Genomic DNA, 12746 nt, shown 5'->3' with positions numbered 1-12746 from the left:
CATATAAACAAAATATCGCCAATCAAAGATACTTTAAAAAAAAAAAAAAATGCTGTGTAAAATAATTCAACAACTAAATTAGGCAAATCCATAAACCGCACAAAAACTTCCATTAATTTTTCTTTTTGCACGATTTCAAACAATCGCCAAATTTTACTACTTATTTTAGAAACATTTCGGATGAAACCGTTTAGCGCCATTCTATTTTGACCAAAAGTATCTCAGCATCTGGCAACAATATTTCTATAATAAAAATTAGAAAGGAGGAGGAGTATTATCGAAAGTGTCCCAAAATGATTCTCGCAAATTTGGTAAGATTTTAAATCGCACCAAGTGCCCACAAAAATTGAAATTTCCCAAAATAACTAAAGCAAGTGTAAGGGGAACACGGGCGACTACATTTTTAAAAACAGTTCGTACATCAATAGCCATACAGAGAAGGTTTTAGATTTAAAAAAAAAAGTACTAAAAGATAAATCTTTTTAAACATGCAAAGTTTAATTTCATATTTCGGAAATTCTTCAAATTTGTATATGCTTAAATGTCATGATTTCGTTTCTAATTGAATACTATTTTGTTCTTTATACTTATTGCTATTTTAGTTCAATGAGTAAGGAAGAAGTTCGATTTTCAATCACGACAAAAAGGTTTGTTTTAGATTCTTTCGCTTAAAACAGAAAACAAGAGCAAGTAACGATTGTTTCTCATAATTATTACTGACCCAGGCAACGCCGGGTATTTTTGCTAGTATGATATAAAATTATATCACAAGTCCGATAAAAGTTTCATGCACCGCATGGCTGTCGAAATTCGCTAATCGATCCCTAAAATAATGCCTTTTCATTACGAGCGAAAAAAAGAAAGAAAACATCTTAACTTTTGAAATCAACCAAGGGTCAAATTCGAAAATTTAATATTTTCGATAATAAAATTCATTTTTTTTTTAATATTTTCGTTTTTTAAAAATTAAATATTTTCGTAAAGAAGACAAAATGCATTGTTGGGCTAAATTTGCGAACTTTGACCGCCATGTGGAGCATGAAGATATTATCTGACCAACCCGAAATTTCACATATAATTGTTTAGTCCTAGTGGACAACTTTTCTCACCCCAGCCAATTTGAAATTCCAAAAAAAAAAAAAAAAAAAAAAAAAAAAAAAAAAAAAAAAAAAAAAAAAAATTGATCCACCCTATGTACAATAAAGCTAACGTAAAACAGATAACAAAATGAATGCAAAAAAAAAAAAAAAAAAAAAAAAAAATGAAAAATGAAAAATTTGCAGTGAATAAGCAGTTTATTTGCGCATGGCAGCATATTAGTCATGACGTGCGGTAGAAAGTGTTCGTTTTTCCGTAGAAGGGTCACTTATCGTATTTAAAGGAAGTTTGTACTTACGACAGGTCCTGGGGATCCAGAAGTTCCTGGCTCTCCTGGTGGGCCCTGGAGAAAGAAAGAGGAAGCGGCATTTTAATGAGAAGATATCGCAAATACAAGGAACAGTTGTGTCGTCCATGTTAAAATAATGTTAGTCTGGTTCTGGACAAAGTATCCCGTCAGATAGAAACTCTTTCTAGGAAGGGGGGGGGGGGACTCTTGTATTGCAACTTAAGTGGCATCTACAAATGATGTCAAGCTTTAAGTGTTGTGAAATTGTGACATTTTGAGACAAGGAGTGGTTAGGGGTAACAAGAAATGTGACACCACGCATTTTTTTAAAACAATATGCACGAAGAAAACAGCACGACATGTGACAAAGGAGGGTAAGGGGCCACTCATTAATTACGTAAGGTTTAGGGGTTGCAATACTGGACCAAAAATAGAATTCCGGTATTCGGTATTTTTAGAATAAGATACCGGAATACTGGTATTGATACCGGTATTAGGATTTTTTTCAAAAATTGATGAAAAAAATATTGTTTCGTTGCCATATTTCATAGCTTTGTGCAAAAAGTGTATTACTTATGAAAGATTATTGTAAAGAAATATAAAATGTAGGAACAAATGTCACAATAAAAAACCAATAATAGATAGCACGTATTGAATTATCACTAAGACTGAAAATAATTTTAGTGCACAAATTTTCGGCAGTTAAAAATCTGTTTCTGAATTCATGCAGCTCGGTAGTACTGTTGATAATGCGCAATACAATTACTCTTATGGCCTCGAAGTCCTTAGTCTTCAAATACGTTGGTCTCTTGTGCGCTGGTTTTGGGTAAATTATATTTTGTGTGTGTTTCTCTTGTCTGTATGTAATATTTAAAAAAAATAGAGTTTAAAAAGTTAAAGTTAGAGTTAGAGTTTAAAAAAAATAGTAGTACTTCCTCTTCGAGAAACAATTCTTCTCCAATATTAACATCATCTTCAACAATTTCTTCTTGATAAGGATAAGTTTATGTTTGCTTTTTATTAATCCTTTGGTTTGAAATTTACGATGAACTTAACTAAATTTGAACATGTTAGTTTATTTTATTCGTTTTCGTTTTTTTTTCCATATCTTCTACAATGATGTAAATATCTGGAAATATCTTCCAGTTGATTATGCCTTTCCTCTATATAAATTTTTAAGGCAATATATATATTTGCAAATTATTATCTCGCCAAGTATACAGCTAAATAGCGAGACAGGACAGCACACCAATACTGGTGGCAACACATTAGCATTTGTTATAATAACAAAAGAAAAAAAAGGGGGGGGGGTCTCAAAATACAGTAGAGTTGAATCAAATATGTATTTTTAAAATTATAAAATATCGCTGCAATTGATAGTTGACATGAAGTAGTCACAGCACAAATACCTTCTTAATTATGCTTGAAATTTACATTTGCAAAGAGGCTAGTGAATGATCAAGGATATTTAAAAAATAAAAACAAAGTGCACATAAACGCACGAAAATGCAGTTCGTCACACAATCTAGAGATGAAAATATCATTTTGTAATTTTTCCGTAAATTTAAAACAATAGTATTCAAAGTTTTAAAAAATGGTGGTAAAAAAAACTTAACTAACCGGTTCTCCTGGAAGTCCGACTCTGCCGTCAAATCCTGGCAATCCAGTGGGTCCGGGAGGTCCTGGTGGTCCGGCTGGACCTGGACTACCGGGTTCACCCTGAACATCATAGATGATTCACAAAAGAATGGAAATCAAGTCAAAATGTCACGGTGTTAAAAGTCAGTTTGCTTTTACAGATTACAGTAATTTAATGAAATCTTTAAATTATAAAAGACAGAAGTTTACGAATTCCACAATTTAAATCGCAACAACTTTTAAAATTTCATTATTTTTATTAAAATTTAAAAAATTTTGTAAAATTGTATTGATTTAAACAATGTTCTTCTTCATTTGAACTTTCGTTCGTAACTGGTAACTTTCGTTCTTTATAGCTTTAGGATTTTTCAAATACTTTTGAATGTATTTAAATTTTAAATGCCTTCTGTAACTTTTGAAAACCTTAAAGCAAGAAGTTTAAAATTGAAATATTTCGTACTCTTTTTCTAAATGATTTTTAATCATTCTTCTTTTGAGGATATTGAAATTCTTTTGAATTTTTAGGTTTTTCCAAATTTGTACTCTTAACACAACAACCATTTCAATAAATAATACCAAGATGTATGAAATTACACTTCCTCGAATGATTGCTATAGTGTGTGATTTCTCAAACTTAGAGGCAAAATCTTTGATATATAAACTAAAAATTAAACAGTATTTTTGAGATGAAATATACCTGTCATTATCTAACGTTAAATGTTCTCTTTACTAATCATTTAATATATTTTTGGCACGTCGGGAGTTGAAATAGTTTTTCCACAAAACAAATTTGAGCAGATAAATCCAATGTACTGAAGTGCAACTTCAATTTCTGAGATGTATTACTAAAATACACATTAGTGTCACACCCGTTGAGACCCATGAATTGCTCAATGATTTGCATTAATAAGAATCAAGAAGTGTCAAGAAGAGTAATGACAAGAATAAAGAATAAAAATCAAATATTGTGTGATTTATACAAATATTTTTACAGTATAAAATAAACTTAATTCCGTTTTCATATTTGATTTGCATTCGTATATATTTACTGAAGATATTTAATTTTTTTCCACGTCAACAGAGTTTAAAATTTCCATTATTGGATAGAAAATAAATTTAATTCCTAACGACAGAGTCAAATTTTGAATAAAATATAGCAAGCTCTACCCTACCATGTACTGAGAAAAATTCACATCAGTCAAGATGTTATGCGATAGATGAGGAAGATAAATACCTAATTTTGCTTTTTTACACAATTGAAACAAGGCAAAAACGTCAATAAAAGTACAAACATTTGTAAAAACTATTTGAAAATTTATCACACAAATCAGCTAACTGTTTAAATAGGGTTAATTATACAGAACGTTCCAAAGATTCAGTACCATTTATATCGATGGCTATATCGATGTCTGCTAGTGCGAATCAGAAAGATGAAGCGTTATTTCAAAAGCAGTTTCAAGAGGGAAATATTAATATGACAAGTTTCGAGACTTATTCCAGACGCCGCGCTGTTCTGATGGTAAAGGATATTTGAAACGTCCTGTATACTAAAATAAACTTGCAATCCAAGCTTGAATTACAAAAAAAAAAAAAAAAACTCATCAAAACTCACTTTTAATAGTAATAAATCTCCAGGTGATACAGTAACACCAACACTTGCAAGACCCTAAACACATATAAGAAGAAAACAAACAAAAATACACCAAACACAAGGGTATCATGTGCATTTACATGCAACAGGGAAAGCATGCGGTAAGTAAAACACATAATTACAGCATCTCTGAGGACTACTATAAAAAAATTCAACGACTTAAGACTGTGATTTTCAAAATATGACACCTGTTAGGCGGGGGAGGGGGGAGTATTGAGGCAATATGGATTATCTTAACAGTATGAAACGTAACTATTTTATATAAACACAATAATTATGATAAAATAATGTTGAAAATTTATGAAAAATAATCAAGGTGATAAAGTACATGCGGTATTAAAGATATATGTTGGTTTGTATTGCATCGCTGCGAAACTTAATTGAACTAAATGCACATTTTTCATAATTTGTTGGAACATCAAGTTGTTTAACACTTTTACACTATCAGTCAACGAATCGGCAACATTTTTCGATTTCCTTAAAACATTGATTAATGCAGAGATTAGCTTTTAGTTCTTACAAAAATTTTCGATGCGGTGCTTCTTCTTACATACAGTTTAAAAAAGTTTCTTCTTCTTTTTTTTCTATACATAGTTTACGTCAGGAGAGGTATCTTGCCGTTTAAAAGCATCTATAAGTTATTCAACGACAAAATTCTTCAGAGTCCTTGACGTGACTTAAAGATGGAGAACGCCTCTCAAAATTACAATGCTGCAACAGTAAAATATCCAATAAAATAACTGCTAGTATCAGTATAGCCCTACTTCACTCCTCCCAATAGAGAAATAATGAATCTGAATTTCTTTAAGCGAGATTCATTTCACAATTTCAGAAACTGCACCTTGATGACCCAAGTGCGAAATTCATTCCAGAGCTACAGAAACTACACCTTGATGGCACAGGTACGAGATTCATTCCAGAGTTACAGAGACTGCATCTTGATGATGCTAGTTGAGAGATTCATTCCAGAGTTTCAGGAACTGCACCCTGATGCACTGGAGTATTTCAAGAAGATTTAGGATAATGCACATGTCAAGGAAACAAAAGAATTACTGAATTGAGCATGACTTAAAATTTTGTAATGACCAGACAACTTCCCTTATATAAATCCAATCGAAATTCCTTGTGAATATCTGTAGCCACGACGAGAAGCTTTACAGAAGGAATACGAAAAAAAAGTCCATTTCGGAGTAAATAAACGTTTGGTTTCATGAAGCAACCGTTTTAGTAACACCTAGAGAAATCTTGTTGATTTCGAGTAAGATGAGCGGTGGCCATATGAAATGGTAAGGTGGCACTCTACAATCAGTAGTTTTGATGTTGTATCACATAAATAAGATTTCACGAACATTTCTATTTTATTCCCTTTATTCACACAAAAGTGTAAGTACATATAAAAAATTCAGAGAGTTTTATGTCTAATTACAATCATGAAATCAAATGTTGAAAAAATCCTTTATAAAATTATCAATACATCTGCGTTTCTTCCTTCATGCACAACATGTACTTTTCTCAGTCATCAACCATATATCATCTGAGTCATCACCAAATCGTTAGTTCACTTCTTGTTTCGGAATTGAAACAAACAAACAAAAAAAAAAAACTAAATTGTTGAAGCCATCAAGAACGGATACAGACTACCACTTTAGATAGGCTGAAGAATGCCCCCCCCTCCCCTCCCCATAAACGAACGTACGGTTTTGGGTATGTAACACTTCTGAAACTGCTTGGGTGTCAATTAAAAAAAACCCTAATTGGTCAAGAATAAAGCACTCAATAGGGCATAAATGTTACAATTTAATTTCATAAGCAACGAAAAGAAGTAGTATTTCAAATATTTACTTTGAAAAATTCAGATTCAAAGCAATCAAAAACTGCGAAACAAAAAAAAAAAAAAAAAAGAGAGAGAGAGAGAGAGAGAGAGAGAGAGAGAGAGAGATAGAGCGTGTCCTCAGAAATGCCTGCACATGAAAATTAATGCAAGCTGGTTGCACGAACTGAAACATGAAACAAAATTATACAAAAATTCAATTAAAGCAAAATGTATGAGGTAAAACTAAAAACTTAAAAACACACATTAAGATTCAAACTGAACACGTCAAAATTATAAACACCACATACATCACAACCATCATTTGCAAACAAAAGAACCAATAAACCGTGTTAGGCTACGAGACATAGAATGCAATACGGAAAAATGTGCAGGAAGGAAAGGGGGTGCGAATAAAAAGGGGGTGTATAATGGAAGGAGGAAGGTTCTGTATGCTAATGAAGAGGTTAGTCATCCCCTTGCGGGGAACTGACCTTAATAGCTATAACTTCTGCATAACCGATGGTCCCTCCGTGCAGCCTCGTTATGGATCTTTTTTCCACCCTGCAAAATGGCAATAGCAATGATTTCATGGGGGATAACAATAGAGATATGCATATTCAGTGAGTCGGAGTCAGCGAACAAGACCATCGGGACTGGGTCTATAATGGGATGTTGTCAGGGTTGTGATGGGTTTTTCAGTGGAGGAGTGTGGAATGTGGACCTGAATTTGTGGATTTCGAGCTTCGTTAGCCTCATTTGAATAATGGCCCGGGCCTCGCAATCTGAGGCGGAATCAGAGGAAAAACGGAATTATTTGCAGAACCTGTCTTTAGCATTCTTGTCGGCGGACTTATACCCGCGCCTATAATTTTCTTCTTCATACTTTGAAATAATAATTTAGTATCCTCAGAAGATTAGTTAAGATTATTTTGTGGTTTCAGGTTACTGTATTTTTGAGCACTGATTGCAGTGATTATTACGACGCAGTTCAGGAACCACAGGAAAACGGTGGAAGTGCGCCTCGGGAAGTATTTTGTTGACAATCAGAAAGCGTTTTGTTGTTTTTCGACAATGTAAACTGTGTATTTTTGTCATCCATCTTATTTCAGTATCCCTGCACAAACAAGCTTAATTTATTTCCGCTAAAATTAAAGCTTTTTTTTTAAATTTTAATATTTTATTGACGATTTAAGAATATCAAAAAGACGTTTCTTCACATATTCATAAAACTTTTTTTTTATAGATACTGCAATAGGCAGCCTATTCGTTACCATAGGCTGCCTATGGCAGAATACGCTAACAGTTTAAATGACAAATGTTTAGAAATTGCTTTTAGAAGAAAGTATTTCTCAAATGTACATACATCTGGGAAAAAGTTCAACACTAAGTCCATTATGTGTTGCATTAAATCTATTATCTAAAGTAATTATAGCAATAAAACTTCATTAACTATCTAGCATATTTATATTGTCATTTTCTCTATTATTCCATCATTTTACTATCAATTCATTTTACTGTCAACAATCAATTCATTTTTATTCGAAGATATCTTAGTAATCATTTATGAATTTTCTTTCAATCAAAGTAGTTATCTGTTTCAGCGACTGTTTATTTTGTTCTCTTGGTCAATTTTGTTTATATTATATTTATGAGCCTATTTTTCTGTTAAATATTTCGTCTCAATATCTACACACAAATACACGTACATAAATACGTACATACATACGTTCATTCTTCAAGCCACATTATCTTTAGCTTAAGCTAATGTATGGAACTAATACTTTTCTTTCCAAGAAATATTATTTATTTTATAGTTATCAATCATTTTTACACTAAATTTTTGCAAGCATGTATGAAGGTAAAACAATGAAATATGTTAGTGAATATATTTTGTTTTGATGTGTGTGTGTGTGTGTGTGAAAAGCTGCCATAATAAGAAATATGATTTATAAGCCAAGAGTTTACATATTCATGAAGAATCACATCTAACGTTAAGATAAAATGTAGTGATAATAATGTTGATTCATAAAATAATTTTTACAGATTAAATAAATTGTGTATTTCCCCCTCTAACTCTTTTGATGGTAAACAAATTTCAGCCGTTGGACGAACTCATTACCAATGCAAATGAGATATAAAGGACAATAGAAAAAGTTTGATATGGAACTGAAACTCTGATTTTTCAAGGAAAGGATATGGACACCCGTTGCCTAGCAACATGATGCATTATTTTAAAACTGTCGTAAATGATTCAAATTCATGCACACCATCTGTCGGAACATGGGAAATCTTCTGAAGTAGACAGAACATTTTTTCTGCATTTTTGAGCATGTATTATGCAGCTGGGAGAAGCAACATTTTTCTCTTTTAAAATATCAAATGTGCTCGCAATATGAAGATCAAAACAATAAGGTTATAATTTTAAGAACAAAGATACTTAACGGTCAGTCAGAGTAGATAAATTGGAAATTTATCACAATCCATGTTATTTAGTAATATTGTATAAGTTAAATAATCAAAAATTTGTCGTCTTATACATTTGATAACTGATCATTTATTGCTGAATGTCCCAATTATTGAACTATGCAATCTCTTTTCATTTTTTTTCTTCTGAATTTAGTATTAGCATTTTTCCACATCCTCAAAAGCGAATACAAAACATACTCATCAGGTGTAAGTTTCGATAGCGTAAATTTATGGCGTGATTATGTGATCTCAGCAAAGAACTAGGAGATAACTATTTATATTTGTAAATGAAACATTTTGTATTCGTTTGCCATTTGCATATTTGTTGTAATAGCTAGATAAAAATATTATTTAACACACTTCGTTCTAATTTATAAGGAAGCAACTAACAAAATAATTTCATTTAAATAGTTGTTTGAAAAATTTGACTCTACCAAGGTGGTAAATGATCAATATTATGTCATGAATTGTCGCCAGGACTTAAACCACCAAAATGTTTTCACCTTTTTCATATTTCACCAGTTTTGGGTTATATAATTTTATTAAATAGAATAATTGGTTAGGAACAATGTCTTGGTAATTTTTTGAGTAGCATTATTTTGTAGAATGTATTAAACTGCTAAGGTAATTTTTAATACCCTGTTTGGAAAATTCTGGAAACAATGGCTAACGTAAAATGTACTCTGTCCACAGTATTTCCCGTATTTTTCTATTTTTTAATCTTCTAGTGTTGTTTGTTGAGAGTATTATTGTACAATGAACTTAAAAAACTAATTCGTAAAATGAATTATTTCTTACATGGTTCATTCTAAATGAAATTTAAATTACTGCCACTATTTGTAATTTGAACTTCAGAAGGATAGTTTTCGATTCAACGACAAAAACAGCTTCTGTTCTACACAATAATATTGGAAGTTTCCTACGTGTTTGGAACAAGTAAACTAAAGACATTACATAAAAAATTAAATAATAAATAAATAAATTAGAATCAGGACAGTCGTAAGCGTTCGTAGTTGTGTGTGTGTATTCATTCCTGTGTATGCACATGCACACTGCATGGTTTTGTAACATGCAGGCCTACAAAAATTTAAATTCTAAAATCAGCACACATTTGGAAGGATTGTTAATGATTGCCTGGACCCGGAACAGCGTCATTTGCAAAGATAAATATGTATTCCAATATAATAACTAAGCGCGTTGTACATTTTTTCTCCTTTAATTTCAAAATAAACTATTAACAAGAGAAAGTAAAAGGTAATTTCAATAACCGATTAATGCGTATAAGCAGCAAATTTTATTTAAAAATAATAATAATGCGACTAAAAAATCTGGGAATAACTTTACCTTTTGCCCTTAACCTTTTACTGTTTTGGCAAAATGATTCGCAAATAGTTTTATTTTTTTAAATTTTTTATAATGAATATTGTTGTAATGAATCAATCAATTGAAAATACCTAAACGAATATGAGTTATTTCGAATTATCTTTTCAAAGAATTATTTACAAACTGATAAAATTAATATTGTCTACTTTCTGTTCATTTTGAGTATTCATACATTCGAAACTTGTGTCTACTTGTGTTAAAACCAAAAGAAATGGTGCGTTCTGTAATTGTTTTATCAGAGTTTGTAGACTGAGAGAGTATTGTCGATTTAAACCAAAATAAAACGTATTTGATAAACATTCGTAAATCAAGAGTTAAATGCTCGAATTAATATTTTGTTTGAAATGTGAAAACACGAAATACAACGGTGACGAAGAGAAAATGTTACAAAAATAATTCTTTTATGTGCTTCATAAATAATGATTAATAAATAAATCAATTTTTATGTCTTTAAGTTAAAAAATCTAACAATTCTTATGGCATAGAATAGTAATGTAAAAAATATCCTTTTTATCTTCTTCTTTGTACAATTGAAGTTAGAATGAAGATATTGCATGACGGCGTAGCATTTTTCAGTATTCGGAATAATAAATTTGTGAATAGATATTAGAGATATGTTTCAAATTCGCTCGCAAATTGAACGAAACTTTTACATTTTACGAAAACACGTTTTTTCCAGTTTAAAAAAGGCTAATGAGGAAAACTTTTTTTAGATCAGGATTTTAAGTAAAAATAAGTTCTTTGGTAAAATTATTTTCAATGAACTTTAACTATAGCATTGGAAATCTTTTTTGAATTCTCAATTTTATTCAATCAGTGAACAAAACAAAATACTTACTTTCGTTGTGGTGAACAGGTCAAACCCACTTTCTCCCTTTAAAAAATATAAACATTATTTTATAACATAATCTGTTACTCTACCACATATTTTGAAACATATGAATGAATGAAGCTCTTAAAACTCATGCATACTGTTAATCCAGTTAATACACTTTCGAATTGAACAAATTTTTCATGAAAGTGAATGGAAAACAGACTAGAAAATATTTGAGTCAAATATTTAAAAGAGCGAAGTTTTAAATATTCAAAACAGAGACAAAATTCTAGGAAGGATGTTTTCAGATAATAATTCTTTAGATTTTATTAGTTTTGCACAGCTTTGTTAAAACTTGAGTCGTTATGAATCAAGGAATAAATATGATTGAACACATAAGCCGGTAACACAAAGTTCTTGCCGAAATTTGTTTTCTGCAAGCATTGTTGCAGGCAAATTTTGGGATTGACATAAATGAAATTTTAAATTTCTGGAATTTGTTCAATTTTTTAGTAAGAGGATATTATAAATATAACAAAGAGATAAAAGTAACGCGAGTACAAATAATACACTTAAAACAATACAAACAGAAACAATAATAATAATATTAATAATGATAATAATACATAAGTAAAAAAACAACAACTACTGCAATAGAAATAGCAATAACAACAAAAATAATAATAATAATGAATAATAATGCTCTTTTAGTTTTCGTGTTATTTAGAGCTCCAGCAGTGAAAAATAAATTTTTGATGCCTTAAACCTTAAAGCATATATTTCATTTGATGCAAGAATTTTTCATTTTTATTTTACCTACGTTGACTCTTCTTTCAATATTTTAATGCCTGCTAAGAGGGTTCTTATTCATGGAAATTAAATAAATCGTTTCTTATATGTTGGGTTTAACGACAATTTCCTATTAATAAAGTTCAAAGTTCAATTTCTATCAACAATTCGAAACTGCTTCACAAAATTAATGAATGAAAATAATTTTAAATTTATTCAATTATATTATATTGTCATTGAAAACCATATAAATAACTAATATAAATATTTCCTTTCATTGAACAAAATTTGTTCGAAACAAGAACTGTTTTACAGTGACAGTTGCAGAGAGGTTTCCGTCATCCAGCAAATTTTTTGAATAACCCGTCACAAACGAGAAATGCTCTTGATTGCTCTTCACTTAATTACGGAGGAATTCCCAGATCCCCCCCCCCCTCGATGAAAAGTTTACTCCACCGTCGACCGAACCGTGTTTCTGATGTTCCATTCTCCCCCTTTGGAACCATTCTCCCCCTTTTGAAACAAATATCGAACACTTGTAATTTGATAAACTTTTTATCTGCGGAATCAAAGCTCATATTTTTTAATATTTTTATCCGAATATTAATGAGCGATTTCGGCAGACGATATTATTGAGAGTCACTTCACGATAAGGATTTTCAAAAGCAGGTATTGAAAGCGGAGTATTCAGTGGTATTAATTAAAACATACTTCAAATACTAAGTATGAAAAGTATGTTTTAATTAATTGAAAACTGAACAAACATTATACATTAATATAATAGCTCCAGGTTTTATGAATAATA

The 12746-nt window shown here is 30.8% G+C and overlaps 1 protein-coding gene across 1 annotated transcript in view; it reads right to left on the bottom strand.

Moving 5' to 3' along the window:
• The window catches only part of LOC129230228 (collagen alpha chain CG42342-like), a 196401-nt gene that overhangs the window by 74086 nt on the left and 109569 nt on the right, over window positions 1–12746 (bottom strand). Inside the window, exons 3-6 of the mRNA XM_054864629.1 lie at window positions 11177–11212; window positions 4638–4691; window positions 3008–3106; window positions 1397–1441 (exon numbers count right to left, since the gene is read on the bottom strand). Coding sequence (XP_054720604.1) covers window positions 1397–1441; window positions 3008–3106; window positions 4638–4691; window positions 11177–11212 — 234 coding nt within the window. The remainder of the gene's footprint in view (window positions 1–1396; window positions 1442–3007; window positions 3107–4637; window positions 4692–11176; window positions 11213–12746) is intronic.

The sequence above is a fragment of the Uloborus diversus genome, chromosome 9 (assembly GCF_026930045.1).
Source record: "Uloborus diversus isolate 005 chromosome 9, Udiv.v.3.1, whole genome shotgun sequence".
In the NCBI taxonomy this organism is placed as follows: Eukaryota; Metazoa; Arthropoda; class Arachnida; order Araneae; family Uloboridae; genus Uloborus; species Uloborus diversus.
The sequence above is the reverse complement of the archived record's forward strand: the minus strand, read 5'-3'. Positions and strand labels throughout refer to the sequence as shown.